Below are 23619 nucleotides of genomic sequence, written 5' to 3'. Positions count from 1 at the left end.
TTCCATCCCTGATAGCCAAGACGCTTAGAAACACCCAAGGACGTTTCCTAAGGAACTGAGTTATGCCCAGCCAAGGACTTGGGCCCTGGGGTGAGTTCTGGGTCATCTTTAGACTATAGAACTGCTTTCAAATTAGCTCTGTATATCCTATGTCTTGTTGTCAGTCCCCCTGGAATTGTCATTTCAGCCACCACTGATGACTGGCCCCCGGTGACCTATAGCAACCAGACAGCTGGGGTTTGTGTTTGCATGGGGGGATGCCCGGGATGTGCTGAGTAAGTTAATTCCATTACTTACATCAAACAGGGAGGTGACATTCGGTGAGAATTCTTCAAAGGTTTTGAGTTTTTCCAGGCTGATGAAATTGAAAGCATTGACATATCTAAAGAAGCAGAAAGAATAATCAGGTCAGGATAACACCTTCAATTTGGGTTAATCAGGAGATCATAGGCACCCCATCCCAGCTAAGATGAACCCGAATACCGGAGGAGTGACCTCACACCTTTTGAAGCTGCAGGTCCCTGGCTGTGTCCCCTGGGAATCCCAGCAGTGGTTGCTAATCACTCATATGGCCCTCACTGCATAGTTGTGAGCAAAACCCTGCAGGGACCCTTGAGGGACTCAGCAGTGGCCAGGCCTCTGGTCCCTCAGGGAACCAGATGATGTCAGGCCGAGAAGAGCCCTGAGTTGTCGTCTGGTCTGAATGTGATGGAGGGAGGAGACGATGCCCAGAGAGGTGGTGTGGCTTCATCACGTGTACAGCTGCTGCTTCTGAAAGGCCATGACCCGTCAGGGCCACACGGCCGATTCGGTGGTGTATATCCAGGCACCAGGGCTAGTCTGGTGTATCCAGTCTTGCGGAAGACGTCCCTGTGACTGCCTGCTGAGCTCAGCTGATGATCGGTTATGAAGGGCCTACTGTACACACACTCACCTGAGACCCTGTCACCACTGACAGGGCCCATCTCTTAGGCAAGCGCCCTGTCCGGCAAAGGCTAAGCAACAGGCTGGAAGGGACTATGTCACTTTGATGCTTCCCTCCCCCATGTCTGACCTGATCTGCCTCCGCTAATTTATTTAATCCACGCTTACTCTTTAAAACAATAGATGACTCATCTGGGCTGGTCTGCGAAGTATGAATTGGCTGTTGACCTGTGACCCAGCCCCACAAATCTACTCTGGCCACTGGACTTCTTCCAGGCCTGTCCCAGACCATCAGTCCTCCCAGTTCTTTCCTGGTCACCTGCCAAGCGTGGCTGAACTGAGGTTGGCGGTCTAGGAGGATACCGCTGTCTGTCCATCCTAAGTTGCTTCAATCATGTCTGACTCTTTGCGATCCTATGGACCATAGCCAGCCAGGCTCCTCTGTCCATGGGATTCTCCAGGCAAGAACACTGGAGTGGGTTGCCATTTCCTCCTCTGGGGGATCTTCCCAACCCAGGGATCGAACCCGTGTCTCTTCAGTCTCCTGCACCAGCAGGCAAGTTCTTTACCACTAGCGCCACCTGGGAAGTCCACTGCAGATAAAAATGCTAGGAGGCCCACAGGATAGCCTGAAAGTCCTAATACCAGTTCTGACTGATTGCAAAGGGACAGGGACAGAGTGTCAGAAACCTGGGTTAGAAACTCCGTTCTGCCGCTTTCCGACTGCATGGTTGTGGCAAGCTGTCCTCTGTAGAGATTTAATGTCTCCATTCATGGCAAATAGATGGGGAAACAGTGGCTGACTTTATTTTTTGGGGCTCCAAAATCACTGCAGATGGTGATTACAGCCATGAAATTAAAAGACACTTACTCCTTGGAAGGAAAGTTATGACCAACCTAGACAGCATATTAAAAAGCAGAGACATTACTTTGTCAACAAAGGTCCGTCTAGTCAAGGCTATGGTTTTTCCAGTAGTCATGTATGTATGTGAGAGTTGGACTATAAAGAAAGCTGAGCGCAGAAAAATTGATGCTTTTGAACTGTGGTGTTGGAGAAGACTCTTGAGAGTCCCTTGGACTGCAAGGAGATCCAACCAGTCCATCTTAAAGGAAATCAGTCCTGGGTGTTCATTGGACGGACTGATGTTGAAGCTGAAACTCCAATATTTTGGCCACCTGATGCGAAGAGCTGACTCATTGGAAAAGACCCTGATGCTGGGGAGGATTGGGGGCAGGAGGAGAAGGGGATGACAGAGGATGAGATGGTTGGATGGCATCACCGACTCAATGGACGTGAGTTTGGGTAAACTCCGGGAGTTGGTGATGAACAGGGAGGCCCGGTGTGCTGCAGTTCATGGGGTTGCAAAGAGTCGGACATGACTGAGCGACTGAACTGAACTGTGTCACAGGAATAGTACCTTCTTCTTAGGACTGTCTTGAGGTGATGTATGCAAAGAGCCTAGTGCCGTGCCAGACCACAAAGCACGTGTCTCTCTATACAGTAAGTCCCCTGCATGTGAAGTTGTGAATTTTCAAAGATATGAACATGTGTTCGCATGTCCAGTCGCGTGAGTTGGTTTACATTGTCGTGTGCGTGCCTCCTCTACAAGTGGCTGTACTTTTGTGTGCTTTAAACATTACTGTTCAGTAGAGCACAGTAGTACAGTATCTTTATATCAAGCCCAGGATGTCTGGAAGCAAGAGGGTAGATAGAATTAAATCCAGCAAGGAATCAGAACTTGCCATCAGCGTGAAATCGCAGCTGGCCCTCCATCTCCTACTGCTGATGACCCTTCAGCTCTACCATCTCCCACCTCTTCTCCCTCCTCCAGGCAGTAACTTTTCTTGCCTGTTCACTTGATGCCAGCCCCTGTGTGCCAGCTGTTGTACTGCACTAGGTACTGTACTGTAAGATTCAAAATGTTTTCCTTTTTGTGTTTGTTATGTATTATTTGTGGGAAAAGTATTATAAACCTATTACAGTCGAGTATGACTGTAATAGTTTTCTAGTAATACAGTATGACTGTATTATACTACAGTACTATATGGCTGATCGTGTTAGTTGGGTACCTAGGCTAACTTTGTTGGACTTACTAATAAATTGGACGCTCTTGGAATGGAACTCATCTGTATGTAGGGGACTTACTGTACTGAGTGGGACATACGTGTGACTACTGGGACCAAGGTGCTGCCCTTGTCCAGCGTGGCCACTCACTGTATCTGTCTTCCCTCACCCTTCTCCAGTTTCCTTTGTGCCAACTTTGGTATGCATCTTGTATGGAGAAGGAAATGGTAATCCACTCCAGTATTCTGGCCTGGAGAATCCCATGGACAGAGGAGCCTGGTGGGCTACAGTCCATGGGGATCAAAAAGAGTCAGACATGACTGAAGTGACTTAGCATGCACATACATCTTGTAAGGGGTGCCAGGTAAGAAAACAAATCCAGTTTGTTTTCACTGTATTGAAGGTATCATGAAAAAAGTCAAGGTCATTGAGGAGGAAAAGATGGAGGAATTCTTCTGGAGTAAGACACACTAAAGAAACGGAAGAAAATGTAACATGTTCTTGATTGGATGGTGTTTTTAAAAAAGGTGCAGAAGACATTTGGGGACAATAATGGGAACTTGAAAATTTAATAAGATGAAGAGATTATCAGTTTCTTTGTGATAATTTTGGTGTGTGGGCACAGGAGAACACCCCTTACAAGATATATGTGCATGCTAAGTTGCTTCAGTCAAGTCTGACTCTTTTTGACCCCACGGACTGTAGCCCACCAGGCTCCTCTGTCCATGGGATTCTCCAGGCCAAAATACTGGAGTGAGTTACCATTTCCTTCTCCATACAAGATGTATACCAAAGTGTTTAGAGGCAAAGCATTACAGTGGTATATGTCCTCTTTCAAATGGTTCAGCAAAAAGGAACACACACACACACACACACATAGAATATAGGCTCCTCTGTCCGTGGGATTTTTCAGGCAAGAATAGTGGTGTAGGTTGCCATTTCCTCCTCCAGGTGATCTTCTCGACCCAGGGACTGAACCTGCGACTCCTTGTCTCCTGCATTGGCAGGTGGATTCTTTACCCGCTGAGCCATCGGCAAAGCCCACAGACAAACTAAGGCAACGTGTTATGGTTGAGTTTAGGAAGTGGACTTTTTTTTTTTTTTAAAGTTTGAAAATCTTATCAAATGAAGTTGGGGAAGGAAAGATCTTACCTGACATTATCAGAACTCCCTGAATTAAACTTTGGAGCAGAAATATCTTCCTGGAAGAAGTCCTCGGAGAAGGCAGGTGTCGAGTACGTAAACGCACTGTTTCCTGTCAGTATGGCGTTGAGTGGAATGTAGTCTTTACCATCCTGAAACAGCAAAGGTGGAGCTCTGGTCACACGCATTCTACTTCAGCGTATTTCTGTGCAGTGCTGTCTCAGTTCAACTATGGCATTTCCATAATCTTGGTTGTGTTTGGGGATGATAATTCTGCATATATGTGCTTTTTTGTTTGCTTTTTTACTGGTGATCTCAGATATTGTTCCTGTTGCTTAGTCACTAAGTTGTGTCCCACTCTTTGGCAACCCCATGGAGTGTAGCCTACCAGTCTCCTCTGTCCATGGGATTCTCTAGGAAAGAATACTGGAGTGGGTTTCCATTCCCTCATCCAGGGGATATTCCAGACTCAAGGGTAGGACCCACATCTCCTGCATTGTCAGGTGGATTCTTTACCACTGAGGCACCAGGAAAGCCCGATCTCAGCTGTTAATAGCCACTAAATAACAAGAGACAAGTAAGACACCCCCTTAACTAACATCAAAAGCGTCTGGCCTTCTGATAATCTAGATAAATTTACCTGTTGTACATTGGCTTGAAGCAGGTCACCTAGTTTTTCCACAAGCTCCACAAATCTTGGCCTTTCTTTTGGGTCTTTGTGCCAGCAGTCCAACATGATCTGGTAGCTGTTGGGTGAGAGGACAATAGAGATGGCTAGAGGTGGTAGTGGGTACATGGGTTACCATACACGTCAGCAGAGGGGTGGGTGTTATACGTATAAAGATGATGCTTTTTGCAGTATGTAGTGTTCTCTCCGTTTAAATTGTGGGTACACAGTGTGATACATAAAAGGCTGCTTGGGCCAGGTCCTGCTGGGAGTGGAACTTATAGACACAGAGGAGGCTGGGAGTGAGGAAGGGGACTGTAACTCTGGGCTATTGCCTCTGCTCCCTGGGCACACAGGACGGGGGCTGCCATGCCCAAGGTCCCTTCACTCTCCTTGACCTCAGAAACCTCCCTGGCCTCTCCGTGCCTTAGAGTGGGGGCTCCAGGCACGTGCCCCATCCAGGGAACCTGGGCCAGCCTGCCAGCGGCCAATGGCCTGGAGGAGCACAAGACAGACCCATGTGGATCTCACATTAAGGTGGTTGTTCAGTAGCTAAATCGTGTCTGACTCTCTGAGACCCCACGGACCATAGCACGTCAGGCTCCCCTGTCCTTCACCATCTCCTGAGGTTCGCTCAAACTCATGTCCATTGAGTTGATGATGCCATCTAACTAATCTATTGAGACAGGTGCAGAAATTCTGCAGAGGCAGGTGGTCACAGACTCGAGTCTGGGATCCTCAGCTCAGGTACCGGGGCTGTGGCGGAGGCTGGCCTCAATCTGCCTTATCTTGTCTAAGGCTCCCTGGTCTCTAGCAAGAAACAGACTCTCAGAGGCTGTTGGGAGAGCAGTTATATATACACATAGTTGTATATACATTTGTTGTTGTTTAGTTGCTCAGTCGCGTCCAACTCTTTGCGACTCCATGGACTGTAGCCCATCAGACTCCTCTGTCCATGGGATTCTCCAGGCAAGAACTGGAGTGGGTTGCCATTTCCTTCTCCAGGGGATCTTCCTGACCCAGGGATTGAACCCGTGTCTCCTGCATTGTCAGGTGGGTTCTTTACCACTGAGCCACCAGGGAAGCCCAGAAAAGATACATAGATGTTCTCTGAAAAGTAGCCAAAGCAAGAAAGGCTTGAACCAGGCAAAAAGAGGGAGGTGGGCCTGAGAGTTGGCAGCATTCGGTCAAGAAGAGGCTGCAAGCTTATCTCGCCTAGCATCGCTTCACCGCTGAAAGGCGGAGATGGAGGAAATGCAAGAGCTGTGAGCAGGGTGCTCCCAGGTTCCTCTCTGCTGAAACCAGCCAAAGGGACCACCTACAACTATTGCTGTTTTTTATTTTGATCCCTGGTTTCTGATTTCCACTCTTGCCTAAAATTCAATGCGAATCATCTCTGCAAACACCAAAGGAAAAGAAAAAAAAAAATCAAAACATTCATTACTTCTCCTCCTCATTGAAAGACATCTGATCAAACAGGCTATGGGCGAGGAACCAATGACTCAACATTAAACCATTTTACATCACTAAGTAAATAGGTTTAATAAGAAAAAGAGACACCAGTTACACCCAACCCCACACCTTCTCGAAGCAAGCTAGGGGTGAGGGGGCCTGTGGAGGGAGCTTCCTGACCAAGCCATCACCCAAGCTCCCAAGTGCACGTCAATTTAGTTCAAGTTCAGGTCACAGGACCCAAGTTCCGAGAGTGCATGTTATCCTTACCCAGGTCTTCCCGCTATTGGTACAAGCAACATGGAAATGGGTCCATCAGCTTTCAAATGCTAAAGGTTTGAATTTTGGACTTCTTTTTTTAATTAAAATAAAAAAAAATTTCAAACACCGAAAACATTTTATATTGGGGTATAGCCAATGGCAACCCACTCCAGTATTCTTGCCTGGAGTATTCCATGGACATAAGAGCCTGGCAGGCTACAGTTCATGGGGTCGCAAAGAGTCACACACGACTGAAACAACTTAGCATGCAGAGCCAATTACCAGTGTCGCGGTTGTTTCAGGTGGACAGTGAAGGAACTTAGCCATACATACACTTGTGTCCATTCTTGAATTCTGGACTTTACAAACATTTCCCAAAGCTGCTGCTTTTTATAATTTCTATAAGAAACTCCCTAGAATTGAGGAACCACCCCTCTCTCTCTAGCTCTAGGCTTGGCCTCAAGTGCTCTTCATATATAAAGATGTGAAGGTTTCATAAAGTCCAAGGCCATCTGGGGCCCAAAGTTGATGTGAGTTGTTTTGGACCAGAACAAGTATAAGAACTGGAAACACATGGTGTGTAGTGTGGTACGGGGGGCTCTGGACTCAGACTTGGTTTGCTTAACTAATTAGCAAAGTGGCAAATCACTTCTGTGTTCTATGCCTTGGTTTTCTCATCTGTATGCTGCTGCTACTGCTGCTAAGTCGCTTCAGTCGTGTCCGACTCTGTGCGACTCCATAGACGGCAGCCCACCAGGCTCCCCTGTCCCTGGGACTCTCCAGGCAAGAGTACTGGAGTGGGTTGCCATTTCCTTCTCCAGTGCACGCAAGTGGAAAGTGAAAGTGAAGTCGCTCAGTCGCGTCCGACTCTTCGCGACCCCATGGACTGCAGCCCACCAGGCTCCTCCGTCCATGGGATTTTCCAGGCAAGAGTACTGGAGTGGGGTGCCATAGCCTTCTCCTCTCATCTATATAATGGGGATAATAGCACCCACTGCATAGGTTGTTATGAGAATGAGGTAAATGGGTATATGTTAAAGTGTTTAAGATAGTGCCTGACTCTTCATAAAAATAACTAATAAACACTGTTAATGACTGAAATTATTATTACTGTTGAAGGTGAAAGGAGAAGGGGGGTGGCAGGATGAAATGGTTGGATGGCATCACCAACTTAATGGACATGAGTTTGAGCAAGCTCCGGGAGATGGTGAAGGACAGGGAAGCCTGGCGTGCTGAAGTCCAAGGGGTCGCAAAGAATCGGATATGGCTTAGCAACTGAACACCAACAATTATTACTGTTAGTCACTAGGAACTTGTTCTTGTGACTTTCAAATTATATGGAAAGTGGACGGAAATCTTTAATTAAAAGCATGAGCAAACATGTCAGGGACATTTCTTCTAAGGAACATGGGGTATATTCCTAACCTGATGGTCCTGTGGTCTAGGGGGTCCGGAGGACCACCTTTCCGTCTGTCTCCTCTGTACGTAGCTAACTAGTCACGACACTTCTCAGAGGCTAGCTCCATCGCTCATTCAGTTCAGATGGCGATTCCCGCTCACCTGCCCCCAACGCAGTCTGGGGTCTTCCAGTGAGATTATAGCAGGGGAAATACTTAAACCGCGAAGTGCAGAGTCATCTCATTTTAAACCAGAATTCCTGGTGAAAAGAAGCTAGCACTTCAGAGCCCTCCTGCCTCTCTCTCTGCAGCCCAGCCTGGCCTGGAGCTCACCGAGCTGTCTCCCCAGCTCTCAGAAGGACCTTGTGCTTTCCTGGCCAAAACACCACACGCACCGGGCAAGTCCAGGTCCCTTCTCCCTCTGCGCTTGGGCTGCTCCCAGTCCTGCCCTTGTGGCCCGAGTCCTCGGGCCGCCTCGTCCCAGGTCTGACCTAGCTCGTCTCTGGACCGTGAAGGAAAGAGACGCAGCCTTACACTCTGGCTGAGCCCCACTTCCTTCGTTCCCTCCAGCTCCTCCTGAAGGCCATCGCAGGGCTCCCAGCGGGCCCCCGCCGTGTGGGTGGGATGGGAGGGCCCTTCAAGAAAGGCGGTGCTGCTGGGGGGCGGGGGGACATAGTGGGGGGGGCTCCCCTGAGTCCTTGATGGCAGCTGGACACAAAACTGCTGGGGTCATCACATTCCTGCCCAGGCCTCAGAGTGCAAAACAGGCCCAGAGCTTCAGGAAAAAGTGCGAGGCGAGTGAGCGCTTGTCCACTGGGGAGAGCTGTCAGGAAGGCCCTGGCTCACAGGTCCCAGCCAGGTCCTAACAGGAGGCCCCTTTCCCTCCCCTCTCCCCTGCATTCCAGGCCAGCCCCCCACAGATCCCTGCTGTGGACGGGGGGTTTCCCTGCCAGCCTCCACCCCCGCTGCCTGCTGAGCCCACTGGTTCCCAGTCTGAGCCACCCCCAAGGTCTGGCCCCCAGTTCCTGGGTGGTCTGTTCAGGGTTCCCCAGGCTCACACCTGGACACTGTATCGTGGTGGAGGGAAGACACTTCTGGAAGATGCTGGGTCCCCACGGGGGTACTCAAGGGCATCCCTGGAGACAAGGGTTCACCGGTATCTCCCAGGACAGGGGATTCTGAAACTCAACAGAGCGTCCCCCTTCCTGAGGAGGCCTGGTGTGGGGGGAACTGTGGGGGATGGGGGTGGGAGTGGAGGCAGCGGGGTGAGGGCTTACATTTCAGGCGTGGCATACTCGGGCGCCCGCATCCTCATGCCGTCCTTCAGGCGGCTGCAGAAGTCCTCGTCCATCTGCACCCCCGGGTAGGGGGACCCTCCTGTACCAGGGACGAGAGAGCACAGGGCGTGTTACAGCCTCGGGCACGTGCGGGCCAGTTCGGTGTCTGTCTCCTCCAAGGTGATGGCTGGCGGTAAATTCCCAGGGACAGGAAGGGACCTTGGCGCACAGCACCGGCCACAGAGCAGCTGGGTTGGCCCCGCGGTGGTGGGTGTGTGATGCTCTCTGCCTGGTTCTCAGAGCTGCTCCTGTCTGTCTGGTCAGGAGAAAGGCTCACGTCTGAGGGGTCCCCCCCACCTAGAGAAGGAACTCTGGACAAATCCCATCCTTTAGAGACTCATTCATTGGGTGAATGAGCTGCTTTTCCAAAAGCCAGTGGCCTTTTTGAGGAGGTTCCTTGTAGCTCATTTTAACTCCCTACTTTCTTGTAAACCTCAGACAGCATTGGGGGGGCCAGTTGCTGTGACGGATCTGGAGGAGGAGGGTTGGGAACTGGGACTGGGCGATCTGGTGCAAGGGTCAGGGGGCCACCCATGGGCCTGGAGGGCCAGAGGAGCAGGGACTTTGCCTTTTGCCAAGATTTCTGGGCAGGATCGCAGGGAACAGCCCCTCTTGGAGGGGTTTGTGGCTGGGGGTGAGCAGGCCTCTGTATCGGCCCCATCCCAGACCTGGAAGCTAGTCTCTCTCAGCATTTGTTTGTCTGCACCTTGGAGTGACCGCAGCTGGGAGGAAGCAGCTGGGTGCGTGCAGCGTTGGCACTGTGTCCCCGCGGGGCCACTGCGGCCGCCAAGCTGCTTTCAAAGACTGCAGGCAACAGATGCCTGTCATCGAAAGCAGGGGAATGGTTTTCCCACATTACAGGAAGCCAGGGATGTTACTGGGTGACTTTTATTTGCTCTGAGAGGCAAGTTTTTGGCAAAGTCTGAAAGACTCTTGGCTAGACCCAGCCGTTCGAGGGAGACCTCGGAGCATCAGGTGCGCGTCTGCAGCCAGATGTGGGCGCCGGACGCATCTGGGAGCGCCAGGCCTGGGACCAGGTTTGCAGCCACCGCAGTGCGTGTTGGTGGAAGCTGAGCGCACCCACACACAACCAGCATTTCTGCTGTTCATCCTGTGTGAACTGGCGTCTGGGGCCAGCCATGCTGAACAGAGGCAGGGGGTGAGCTGAGCTTGTTGGGTCTTTCCTGGGAAATTCTGCGGGGTGTCAGGTGGAAGGACGCAGGGAGCGGAGAGGCGCGGGTATTAAAGAGTCTGGGTGTTTGAGGAATTAGGACAAGGGAAGGGAATTAGGAAGACAGGGAAAGAGTAGCCAGATTGGCTGGAGGTAAGTGGGACTGGAGATTATATTCTGGTCAGACCTCTCTTCAGTCCCCTGCGTGTTTTTTTTTGCGGTCTAGGCGTGTATGCGCACACTGCTCTGAGCCCCTGTGTGTGTTTGAGCTGTTGCCGCAGCCCAGGTGGCTCCCCAGAGGAGGCAGACGCTCAGCTCTGGGCAGCTGTCCCCTCTCCTCCTGGCCCCAGACTCACCTAAGGAGAAGATCTCCCACAGCAGCACTCCATAAGACCACACATCGCTCTTGGTGCTGTAGATCTTGTCAAAGATGGACTCGGGAGCCATCCACTTCAGAGGAAGTCGCGTCTGGAAAAGGGTGAAGGGAAGCCTTGAGCAGGAGGGCATGCAAACAAAGCACATTCGACCCAAGCACCTGGGGGTCACCTCCCAGATAACGCTTGGCCTTAAATCATTTCCCGGAGCAGCCACGGTTTCCTAGGATGGAGAGTGCAGGTCAGCCTGCAGTGTGGCCCTGAGAGTGTGCTGTATTCATCCCTGTGATGGCAATAACTGTTTAGTAAGCCTTTCCTCTGTGCCCAGAGCACCCGACTCTGACTCTGTAAGAAAGCCTCCTTCGCAAAACAGCCTGCACGCCACGCGGACCTGGGAAAGAGCCCTGTGAATTACAGGGTTGGCCAAAATGTTTCTTGGGGTTTTTCTGTAACATCTAATGGAAAAATCCAAACAGATATTTTTGACCAACCCGAGAGAAGGCATCTGGAAAATCGATCATTTCCAGGAAATTTTCTTAACAAGGAGGATTTTTGAAAGGCATTCCGATATAAAACACAGGATTTTAAGAGTCACTGAGTGGGAGGTGTGGGCAAAGGCACGGAAAAGAAGGAAGGTGATAGACAGTGTTTAGGGCCCCGTGTGACTGGTCTTGAAGCGGGAGTCCCAGTGGGTTCAGCCCCATGGCTTCATAGGGATGGAGATTGACAGGGAGCCTGGGGTGAGGGGGGGACAGAGAAAAATAGAGCGGGGAGGGCTGGGGAGAGGCTGAATGATGCACAGGAAAGAGCACAGACAGACACCCAGGTAGTTGCCATCTTTGCAAGTCAGGGCTCTTGAGGAAAGGTTGTTGTTGTTTTCCTTTTAAAGCAAACTGTGGGGTCTCCCCCAGTGGGGTCCAGTGGTTAAGACTCCAGGTTTCCGACGCAGGGGATGTGCATGCCATCCCTGGTCGGGGAACTAAGATCCTGCATGCCTCAAAGTGAGGTCACAGAGAGAGAGAAAAGAAACGGTGCAGCAGTGGTTCTCAAAGTAGAATCCTGGGACTGGCTGAGTCCGCCTCACCTGAAGAGTTGTTAGGGAGAGACACGTTCTCAGGCCCAACTCAAGACTTTGGAATCAGTTTAACAAGCTCTCTGATGACCTGTGTGCTCGCTCTGAGAACCAGGAGCAGAGAGTAGTCGTCTGGGCCCAGACCCAGACATAATGAAGCCTTCAGGGTAAAGGCCAGAGGGGAGAGGACACAGGAGGTCAGCTCTGAAAGTGGAAATAATGCTTATCGCCAGAAACGGGAGGGAGGAGAGGCCAGTGTGAGCCAGCAGAGATGCTGGGCAGGAGGGCGGACCCGAGGGGGACGTGATTTCCTCCCCAGCGAGGTCATGCGGACGGCCGCCCCCACCCTTTCCTGAGACGTGTACACCTGCCGAATCCATCACCCGGCTTTATCTGAGGGGAAGATTCCAGGCTGTTCTCCCAGCTGCCTGGGGAACTCCCCTCAGTGGGGGCAGAGGAGGGGCTGATGTGGGCTCGGCAGGGCTCCTGACCAGCGGTCAAGGGTCCAAAGGACAGGAGCCGGGCTGGGACTAGGGGAAGGACCAGAGGAGGAGAGCAGGGCCTCCCTGGGCCCCGTGCGAGGACCCTCAGGTCCAGAGGCCGTGGGGCCAGCCTGTCTGCACAGGCTGTTGTTTGGGGACCTCTGCCGAGGAAGTGTAAATATTTACCAAGGGCTTTGGTCTATGGTTTAGAAATGATAGGGCCCCAATGAGTCAAACAAACATCAAACTTTGGACTTACATCTCCTTTTCTCACATAGTCGGGGTTCTTATAAATATCCCGGGCAAGGCCAAAGTCGCAAATCTTTACCACGTTGTTCTCAGACAAAAGTATGTTTCGTGCGGCCAGGTCCCGATGAATGCACTAGAGTAAAAACAGTGGCATCATTGATGCGTGTCTTAATCTCATCCAGGAATTTCCTGCGCCTTCTTGCTGTTCTTCACTCAGGGACTCATGTCACATGCTTCCTTTACATGAAGGGACCAGCTCTCCGTGCACATGGGGTCGCCCCAAACATGAAGCACTTCTCTCTACAAATTCAGACCCCCTGGAGGCCCCCAAGTCAAGAAGTGCCCCGAATCCTCTCTGCCCCAGTGCTGTAGGATGGCATCAGGTAAACAGAGCTGGCCGTCCATTCTCTCAGGGAGCATGACTTCCCCATAGCCTTTTATCCTGAGCTGCTGAGACCAGATCACCACCCAGCTGGAGTTTCCTAGGAGGACTCCCCTGGGATGAGCTAACAAATGTGGAGCCGTGTACTCTGAGATTCTGACCAGTTCTGGAGGCATGCTAGGGGAAAACATGCAGCGTGGGTGCCGGGGTCATCTAGTCTGAAACCCAGTGAGCTCTTTCCCTGGAATTAAGTTCTACCCATTGGTACCCTACCCACAAGGCTTCCCTGGTGGCTCAGACAGTAAAGAATCCACCTGCCATGCAGGAGTCCTGTGTTTGATCCCTGGGTCACGAAGATCCCCTGGAGAAGGGAATGGCAACCCACTCCAGTATTCTTGCCTGGAGAATCCCATGGACAGAGGAGTCTGGTAGGTTACAGTCCATAGAGGTCACAAAGAGTCGGACATGACTTAGCAACTAACACTTTCACTGGTACCCAAGAGTCATTTCTCAAACCTCCTCACTCACATCAGGACAGATTAAGGCGTGTGTTGTGAAGTTCACTCTACGTTTAAGGACCTATTGTTGTTTAGTTACTAAGTTGTATCTCACTCTTTTGTGACCCTATGACTGTACCCCGCCAGGCTCCTCTGTCCAAGATTTTCCAGGCAAGGATGCTGGAGTGGGTTGCCATTTCTTCCTTCAGGGGATCTTCTGACTCAGGAATTGAACCTACATCTTCTTGAGTGGCAGGCGGATTCTTTACCAATGAGCCACCGGGAAGCCCATTTAAGGGCTACATACTAGCAAATATGAGGAAAAGTGAACTTATAGCGAAGGTTTGTGTTTGCCCGTGTGTATATCCACACATCCAGGTCCAGTGAAGAAGCCAAACAGTGAAGAGTGAGAGCTGACCTTTCTGGAAGACAAAAACTCCATGCCTCTGGCCACTTGAAAACTGTAAGAAATCAGATCTTCCATAGTGATGGGCTGTTTGTAGAAGTCGTCAAAATCTGGAAAGTATTAAAACCAAAGCTGTTTGTAGTAAAGGCTCTTGTCAGGCCACCAAATCCCAGTTTATTGGAACAGCGTTAGCAAAACATAAAACAAACCAACAAACAGATCAGAGTTCATCTTTGAGAGCGTTTCAGTCTCCACATGAATACCCGACATTTTTCCAGGCCTCTAGCCGGGTTTGCCTAAGTGTTGGGGGTGGGGACGGGGGCAGAGGGGATGATCCATTAAGACAGAAAGGCCTGGGGGGTGGGGGGGGGAGACAATTGTACAGTTCCCTGTCAAAATTAGTAACTCTGGAAATAATCTAAATCCAAATCTTATCTCCCCAGGACATTAGCCTTTGAGTCTCTCACGGATGTTTATTAGGGTGATAAATAAGAAAAAAATTTCAGAGATGCACAGTGTGTTGTAAAAATATCTCAGACTGGTGGACAGGAAGGAATTAATACCTACCCTCCTCTTCCTCAACATCACTGAGACTTTTATCTTCCTGAAACCCGGAGCTCGCGAAGCTCTCACTGCTGGTAACACTGTCTAGTCTCTGCTTCTCGCCCTGCTCCAGGTCCGGCTCCATTTTTTCTTTCTTAGGCTCCACGTGTAAGGCTGCATCCTTTTAAGAAACCAAAGAAGACACTGATGAAAGGGACAGAACAGCAGCAGGGAGACTGGGCCCTCGGGCCAGCAATTGCCTGTGTTGGGGGGATGTCCTCTGACAGAAGGGCTAGTGAATTAGTAGCCTGGCTGTCCCCCGGGGGTGGGGAGTCTTCCACTCTTGACTGGGCTTCTGGGTAGCATCTCAGGTGGGATAAAGGAATATTCACAGCAGCTGCTGTTTACTGAGCACTTACTCTGCGAGCCAGCACACTGAGGATCTTAGGTATGCTTTCTCGTTTAATCTTTCCAACAGTTTTACAAAGTAGCTCTTACAATACATGAAGGAATACATTCAGAGAAGTCAAATAATCAAAGTCATATGTGGCTGGTAGATGGCAAAGCTTGAACCCAGGTCTGGCCAACTCCATTCTGTGCCCGTAGCACTTTTCCATCCTGTGTGCCATCTTGGGAAAGACGATATGGGATGATGGAAAAGAGTCCCCAGTCAACCCGGGACCACGCTTTCTAATCCCCAGGGGCAGTAATAAGAGGAGGCTGCAGTTACCAATGTGTCTGGTTTCCTTGGAGAAGGAGGGAACGTGAACATTTCTTTTTCTCCCCTCCATTCAAAGATATAGCCTGATCCTAACAAAGGCAGAAAATGCCTTTCATTCTGAACGGGGCATCTGAGCCCTGGTGTGTATCCAACTCTTTCATTAAGTGTGTGATCTTGAGCAGCAAACCACCTTGCTTTTCTGAATTTCCTTTTCCACATCTGAAAAGCTCTGTCATCTTATGTTTGGACTCACAGGAGTGGTTGGTTTTGGGGTAAACCAGAAAAGATGGGTATCATCTTTAGTAATTCATCTAATTGCTGTGACTCTAGAAACAGCACTCTCAGTGGCTTCGTGAATCCACCGTGTACCTGGCTCAGGGGTGGCTGTAGGGGGACTGGGCTTCAGAGGTGTCCCCTGAACCACCTGGACTTTGTGGCCGGGCTCCTCATCCTTCCTTGGTTTTTCCTGGAAGCATCACTATGTGGGAGTGGTCCCTCCACTAGAGGGCGTAGTGGGAGCAAGCAGAGGACAGAAAAGACTGCTTCAGCCCCCAAAACTGTGGAAGCACGGAGGGTCTCTAGGCTCCTGCCCCCTGGAAAGAGACCCTCTTGTGCCTGCTGCAGAAGCAGAGTTAGTCCTCAGGTGACCTACCTGAGAGCAGGTAAAGAATGTTAACTCTGGTTACTGTATGTCTCTGAGGCAGTTAGATTTGATTCTGCTCAGTTGGGGACTGAAATTTTATTTCCCACGAGACCCTTTCCAGGACCGAAGTGGGCAGGGAAAGGTGCTGGCGTGAAAAGTTCTTGACTCTTTGGTGAAGCTCCAGGGACCATAACTCAGACTCCCCCACCCCACCCCCCACTTCCCCACTCCAGGTCAATGGTATATTTAGCTCTGCTTATTGGTAACTGTTTCTGGTAAATAAAGGTTGATTTACTGAACTTTTGGGACTCTGACAGACTCCATTGGATTTATTACAAATAATATTTAAAGATCCCAGTGAATTTATTTGGAAAATGAAATATCCCATTTCGATTCAGCCTTTCGGTTTTTCCTTCACCTTCTCTTTATAATGTCTTTAGGTTCCAAATATGAAATACAGCTGTGTGTTTTCCACGAAAACACTGAGCTCCACCAACAGGGAGGTGAATCATTAAATATAGCCCGAGAAGGAAGCAGGCTCTTCAAACAAAGGACGTACGAACTCAAACGGTCCATCCTGCCCAGGTCCCTGGGGGATTCTTGCTGGCTTAGTTCTTCCTGAAGCCAGCCCAGGATTTCAGGACTGAAGAGAAGTTGTACTACTCTCAGTCCAGGGCACCATTCTCCACTTTTTCTTATGTTTTTTTTCCCCCCCTCTTCTTACCCAGGACAGTACATGGAAAAAGTATTGAAGGGACATTAGAAGAGCTGGGTTCTTTCTCCTTGACTTTATCTTTTGCCAAGTTCATGTCCTTAAGGCAATCGCTGGACTTTCTAGGCACATCTGTGATGTGAGTGTGGACTAGCTGATCACAAAAATCCCTTTCAGCTTTAAGATTCTCATCATGTTATTTTTCAGTCGCTAAATTGTGTCCAACTCTTTGCAACCCCATGGACTGCAGCACGCCAGGCTTCCCTGTCCTTCAGTCTCCCGAAGTTTGCTCAAATCCATGTCCATTGAGTTGGTGATGCCATCCAACCATCTCATCCTCTGTCGTCCCCTTCTCCTCCTGCCCTCAGTCTTTGCCAGCATCAGGGTCTTTTCCAATGAGTCAGTTCTTCACATCAGGTGGCCAAAGTATTGGAGCTTCAATTTCAGCATCAGTCCTTCCAATGAATATTCAGGGTCGATTTCCTATAGGATTAACTGGTTGGATCTCCTTGCAGTGCAAGGGATTCTCAAGAGTCTTCTCCAGCACCACAATTCAAAAGTATCAATTCTTCAGCGCTCAGCCCTCTTTATGGTCCAACTCTCACATCTGTACATGACTACTGGAAAAACCATAGCTTTGACTAGATGGACCTCTGTCAGCAAAGTGATGTCTTTGCCTTTTAACATGCCATCTAGGTTTGGGCTTCCCTGGTGGCTCAGACAGTAAACAATCTGCCTTGCCATCACCTTTTAAGATACGAGTGGCTAAGTGATTTGTGCATGTCTGAGTGTATGGAGAGAAGGGGAGGGAGAGAGATGGGGAGAGAGAAATTTTTCAAGATGATTTGATATTTAGATAGACAGCTAGTAAATTTAATCTCTATCACTGCACACAGTGGGATCAAATAGTCTCTGTGCTTGCCACAAAAAGAATGTGATATATTAGCACAGAAAGAAAGATTTTTTTTTTGTTTCCTTGTTGTCTCACTCCTTTATTGGAGTGTCATTGCTTTACAATGTTGCATTAATTTCTGGAAAAAAAAAACTTCTTTTAAAGGAAAAAGCAGAGATTGTATTTTAAGCTTAGTCATTATGGTGTTGACTGAAGAAAAGCACAACCTAGAAACTGTGAGTCAGGTTTATTCAGTGTCTTTCTGAGGACTGTGGTCTGGGAGCAGCCTTGTGGAGAGCTCTGAGGAGGTAGGGGAGGTCAGTTTACATGTGATTCTGGTGAAGACAGTGCTTGAAACCCAGCACATACGCAGGCGGAAGGCTGCTGCTAGTCCCAGGGAACAGGGTTTCAGGGCTTTTCTGACTAGGAGAGAGAGCAACATATAGGTTCCTAAAAAATTTCTCCTGTGAAAATATGTGACTATCTGAAGGCCTGTTCTGCTAGTTTTCCCAGGGCACAGATCGCCTTATTTCTAATCTCCACCTGAACTCCTTTCAGAGTGTTTTAAAGGTCAGCAAAAGATCCTCTGGAGGAGGAAATGGCAACCCACTCCAGTTTTCTTGCCTGGAAAATTCCATGGACAGAGGAACCTGGTGGACTAGCATCCACGGAGATGCAAAGAGTCGGACACGACTGAGTGACTGAGCACAAAGGTCAGCAACTGCGGTGGCTAATGACTCGGTCCTTGTAGAGTCAGATGGATAGCTAGCAACAGTTCTTTAGTTGGCAACGGAAAAATATATTTTCTTGTTTTATGCTATTATTTTTGTTGTTCAGTTGCTCTGGTCGTGTCTAGCTCTTTGCAACCGCATGGACTGCAGCACATCAGGCTTCCCTGTTCTTCACCATCTCCTGTAGTTTGCTCAAGCTCGTGTCCATCGAGTCGGAGATGCCATCCAACCATCTCATCCTCTGTCACCCCCTTCTTCTCTTGCCTTCAATCTTTCCCAGCATCAGGGTCTTTTCCAGTGAGTCAGTTCTTCCCATCAGGTGGCCAAAGTATTGGAGCTTTAGCTTCAGCATCAGTCCTTCCAATGAATATCCAGGGTTGATTTCCTTTGGGATTGACTAGTTCGATCTCCTTGCAGTCCAAGGGACTCTCAAGAGTCTTCTCCAACACCACAATTTGAAAGCATCAGTTCTTTGGTGCTCAGCCTTCTTTATGATCCAACTCTCACATCCGTACATAACTACTAGACATGACTATGCTACTATAGCCTGAATGGAAACTCAATTCTTTGTTGAAAAACCCCCAACCCAGAAGTTCCTTACCTTATTGAGAAAGAATAAGGCTCGTTTGCTCTTGAGATAGTTGGAGAGATTTCCATATTTGCAGTATTCAACAATCACCATCAGGGGCCCTGCAACCAAAGCAACACAAGCTCATCCAGTCATCTGCCAGCCTCGGTAGGCCGGGAGGTCTCAACTCGACTTGTTTTCATATTAGCGAGTTCTGGGGGAATCCCTGGGTTGGGAAGACCCCCTGGAGAAGGGAATGGCTACCTACTCCAGTACTCTTGCCTGGAGAATCCCATGGACAGAGGAGGCTGATGGGATACAGTTCATAGGGTCGCAAAGGAGTTGGACATGACTTGGTGACTAACATTTTCTGGGAGATGCAACTTAGGAGTGAGATTTCTTTTTCAATTGAATCTGAGAAAGAGTTTAAAAATACAAAAGGAGTAGATATGGGGGAGGAGTATGGGGAAGAAGCACAAAAAGGAAGAGTAGTAGAAGAGAGAGAACTTTGAGGAGGGGGGCGGGCGAGGTCAGAGCTCTGCCTGTGACTGGCAGCCACCCTCTGCCCCCAGCCTAAGGACAATGTCACATCAGCCTCTCCTCCCAGGTCCTGTCTGGCCTGACTTCCCCTGGGGCTTTCAAGATCTAAAGTGGGGATCAGCTAATTTATAAAGGAAGAGAAGATAAATATTTGAGGCTCAGTGGGCCACACAACCCTGGAGAAGGGAATGGCAACCCACTCCAGTATCCTTGCCTGGAAAATCCCATGGACAGAGGAGCCTGGCGGGCTACAGTCCATGGGGTCGCAAAGAGTCAGACACGACTGAGCAACTAAGCAGCAGCAGCAGGCCACACTTCTACTCAAGTCTGCCTCTGTAGCCTGCAAGTGCCTTGGATGACACCCTTGAGTGACTGTGCTTCAACTTTAGGAACGCAGAGATTTGAATTTCATAACATTATCCCATGTCACAAAATATTTTTCTTTTGCTCCCCTCCCATCCCCCAGCTATTTCAAATGGTCAAATGAAGCCCACATGCTGACTGGCTGTGGTTTGCCAATTTCTGGTCAAAAGAAGCAAGAGGGTTGGGAAGGGAGGAAACCCCAGAGCTGCGGGTCCCCGGGCACCCTGAAGTCTTCCCCCAGGCTCCTCGGTCCTCCCCACCATTTGCCCAACCAGGCTCAAGGCCTGGGGGGCAGAACAGCATCAGGTTCTGAATCAAAGCAGACATGGCCCCAGAGAGGCTCCCGGCTGCGGGCCCTGCCCTGGGGGAGGTTGGAAAGGCCTATGGGAGCCTCAGTCATGACACAGCCCGGTCCCTGCACTTGGCCCTAGCGGGGGGTGAGGCCTGTCTGAAGGCCATGGCCCGCCCCTCCTTCTCCTGGGATCCTGCCTGGAGCCATCCCTTCCCTTGGAGGAAGCTTCCAGAATGCCTACCTTCTGCGAGTTTACCTCAGGTCCCATCATGGGTGTCCTTCTGTGTCTGGTTCTGACAGAACCAGATGGGTCTCAAAGGGAGTCCTTCTGTTCGGAACCTTTAAGCTAAGCATCCAGGGAAGGCATTTCCAGGATGGGAGCCCCTTCCATCCTGGGACAGATGCCTCCAGACTACTGCAGGCCATCTTCCAGGGGGTCGAGAGAGGGGTGGGGGGACAGAGAAGCTGCCCTGGTGTGTGAACCCAGAGAAAAGCAGCACCCCTGCCGCCTACCTCCTTGCTTGGTGCAGGCTCCCAGCAGGTTGACAACGTTCAGATGGTGGCCGATGTGGGTCAGAATCTTGAGCTCGGTCATCAGAGCCTTGTACTCGCTGGCCGTGGCCCCCTCTGTGTGAGGGGCAAGGGAGAGTCAGGGTGACAGGACAGTGGGGCTCCCTCCTCGAGGGCAGCCCTCCTCCCCTCGGAGGTGAGCAGTGCTCAGCTCTCACTGCACCGACTTCCCCACGCTCTGCAGAAAGGCCTCCAGCCTGTGTTCACTCCTCCACCCTCTTGAGCCAGCATCCTCTGGGCTACAGTGAGGATGGATGGTGTGGGGTCAGTTACTGGACAGCCCTCTGGGGAGACCGGGTCCCAGAGGGTCATGTGCTGACTCGGAGCTGGGCACCTGGTGGGGGCGACCTCCCAAGGCTTTCTTCTGTCAGAACCAGGCCCAGCTAGAACCTTCCAGGCAAGGATGCGCCCACATCTCATCTTTTCCTCACTTTCCCCACTTTGAGGATTACAAAGGAGAAGCACAGAGGGGCCTGCAAGGGCAGGGAGGCCCCTTCTGTAAACATCTTTGCTGTGTGTTATGTTTTCCCTGTAACCTCTTCCTCCCTGGAGTCCGCAAGGTTATCTCAAGTCAGGAGAGTCCGTAAGCATCTGACTTCAGCTTCATTCTCAGAGATAAACAACGTCAGTCTAAGAATTAGCAGAGTCTAAAGCCTAAATTAACGTTGTCCAGCCTGTCTGTTCTTATTGGTTAACTTATAAAGCATTAACAAATTTCAAATTATGTTTAGAAGTTTAAAGTAAGTCATATTAGCTTGCTCTAAATTATTTCAACAATATGATGTTTATGGAGTAAAAAGTGAAAGTCATCCCAACCCAGTTACCTTTTTATAAAAAAAAAGAAATCCAGTTACCTTTTTAGAAGTAACCACTGTTAATCACTTGGAGTTTCAGATAGTTTTCTATGCATTTATAAATATATGTACCCAATCAAAAGTCTTTTTTGTTTACATAAATGGGATCATATATAAAAATATAAAAGCAAATCTGATGTATATAATTTGCTTTCCCCCCTTTTAAATGTCATGGACTTTTCTCATTCTTTTAAATTGATTAATGGCATTCCTAACATTTAGACTGTCTACAGTTGTGTTTTGTTTTTGCCATTACAAATATTCTCTAATAAACAGCCTGTGATCTTTGTGCCCGTGTGTGTTTCTGTAGGACAGTCCTAGAAGTGAGTGGAAGGCTGTGCATTTCACATTGTGGTGGATATTGGAATGGAATTTCAAAAGCACAAGTCATTTTTTAATAATAACCAGATAAACACTAGAAGCCTCCCAGTGGAGTTGGGATTGGCTCAGAGTAGATGCTCAACAAATATTCGTTAGACAAATAAACAACATGATTACTCTTCTCATCTCAGACATGGGCTTAAGGCCCAGAAAGGTTAAAGGTTTTGCTCAAGGGCACTTTGAAAGAGCTTCTGAGTCATGGCCTTTGTTTGACCTTCTGCCTTTCCAGTGTCTCCTAGAAACAGATGGCCAACCACCTTAAACAAGAAAGCTTGAATGAAAATAGTGTTTTAGTGATCTTATATAGTGGATGATTTGGCAATCTCTTGCAGTCAAGGCTGCTGGCTTAAAAAAATGATACGTCTTTATTAAGATATTATACACACTATTTTTGTATTGCATAGAACAGATTCTCTGGGCCTTTAAAGAAAATCTCAAGTCAGAATTTCCCCCTCAAATTCATCCTTCCATGCCCTGATGCCCCTTTGGCACAGAGGGAAAACCAGGTTCTTTGGCTCAGATTTTTCCATTTATAGGCAGGGCCGTGGCTTTTATCTTGGGCCCATAATAGACAAGCATGGGCAGCCGATTTGCCCCTTCTAGCATCTTATTCCTCAGCTAGTTTTGTCTCCCTGCGTGTGGTTGTAAGCAGGGAGACAAAACTAGCTGAGGAATAAGATGCTTTCAGATTTAGTGCCAGTTTATCTCAAGGCTGGATACCAGCTTTCCTCCAGAACACAGACCAGAATCATTTTCAGGATTTTGGAGCAATGGATCATTTCTAGAAGGCAGCTCTTCTGTAGCACTGAGGTGTGTGTGTGTCAGGGGGATGAGCCTTGCACCCGAACTCTTACTTTTTGCATGACTGAGCTGTGTGGCCTTGCAGAGGCTATTAACCTTTCTGGGTGCTGGTTCTTTATCTGCAAGCTGAGACAATAAAATCTACCTCACAGAAGCTCTAGAGAGAAAAATAAGAAAAGTGACAATTTCATGCAATTCAAGCTACTATATTAAAGTATATAGGGTTGGCCAGAAAGTTCGTTTGGGTTTTTCCATAACCCAATACCTAGTCTGGTGCTTTCTTGCATAGAAGATGTGTTGATGCCTCTTCTCTTTAGACCCTGGGATTGGGGGTGTCCAGGGTGAGGTGCTGGAATGCAGAAATTCTCTCAGAAATGCCTGTGATCATCTGGGTAGTTCCCCTTAAACAAGTCCTCCTGTTTCATGGATGCAAAACTCCTTTTTCCTGGCTACCTTCAGAGTAGAACCATCAGGCTCTTTGTAGAGCTTTATCAGAGCCTTCACTCGACAGCCTTTTGAAGTGGAAAATATCACCACACGGGGCTTTTTGCAGTGACGATGTCAGCTGATGTCAGCGCTAGATGAAGGTGAAGTCTTTGCCGACCCCCCAGCGAGTGGGCCTCTCAGCTGAACTCTTCGCCAGCTACCTGCTTGGCTGAGCACAGAGCTTCCTGTGCCTGAAAACCCCCTGGCAATGTGTCAGCAATGTTGGAAAGCTGAAAACTGCCCTGTGGGCTTTCAGTCCTGTTTCTTTTGGTTTGGGGACCTTAAAATGCATCGAAGTAACATGGCAGTTTCATCACAATGAAGAAGTGTTTCTGCACTTTAAAGCAGAGGTCCCCAACCTTTTTGGCACCAGGGGCTGGTTTTGTGGAAGATAATTTTTCCATGGACTGGGCGCAGGGGGAGGAGATGGCTTCAGGATGATTCATGAGCATCACATTTATTATGCACTTTATTTGTATTACTACTACATCGGCTCCACCTCATATCATCAGACGGTAGATTCTGGGGGCTGGGGACCCCTGCAGTGGGAAGCTGTGTGTCTTGGAGATGTCTGGTTTATGAGCTTTTCAGTGGTTTTCATTATCACTCTATCTTAGGGTGGTGGTCATAAATAGCTTTGTCA

General features: G+C 49.2%; 1 protein-coding gene across 4 annotated transcripts in view; it reads right to left on the bottom strand.

The window, feature by feature from the left end:
• FLT1 (fms related receptor tyrosine kinase 1) overlaps positions 1-23619 on the bottom strand; it is a 197680-nt gene that overhangs the window by 6732 nt on the left and 167329 nt on the right. For 3 of the 4 annotated variants that reach the window (XM_081549343.1, XM_081549345.1, XM_081549344.1), the window contains 10 exons: positions 20398-20511; positions 18723-18811; positions 14447-14603; positions 13892-13989; positions 12605-12727; positions 10774-10885; positions 9187-9286; positions 4773-4878; positions 4142-4284; positions 298-382 (listed from right to left, as the gene is read on the bottom strand). In XM_081549343.1, coding sequence (XP_081405469.1) covers positions 298-382; positions 4142-4284; positions 4773-4878; positions 9187-9286; positions 10774-10885; positions 12605-12727; positions 13892-13989; positions 14447-14603; positions 18723-18811; positions 20398-20511 — 1127 coding nt within the window. Of the gene's footprint in view, positions 1-297; positions 383-4141; positions 4285-4772; positions 4879-9186; positions 9287-10773; positions 10886-12604; positions 12728-13891; positions 13990-14446; positions 14604-18722; positions 18812-20397; positions 20512-23619 lie in introns of those variants that run through there. The other variant, XR_014071093.1, reaches the window with a different exon arrangement.

Source organism: Giraffa tippelskirchi, chromosome 12 (assembly GCF_054371585.1).
Source record: "Giraffa tippelskirchi isolate mGirTip1 chromosome 12, T2T-mGirTip1v1.2.pri, whole genome shotgun sequence".
Classification (NCBI taxonomy): domain Eukaryota; kingdom Metazoa; phylum Chordata; class Mammalia; order Artiodactyla; family Giraffidae; genus Giraffa; species Giraffa tippelskirchi.
The sequence above is the reverse complement of the archived record's forward strand: the minus strand, read 5'-3'. Positions and strand labels throughout refer to the sequence as shown.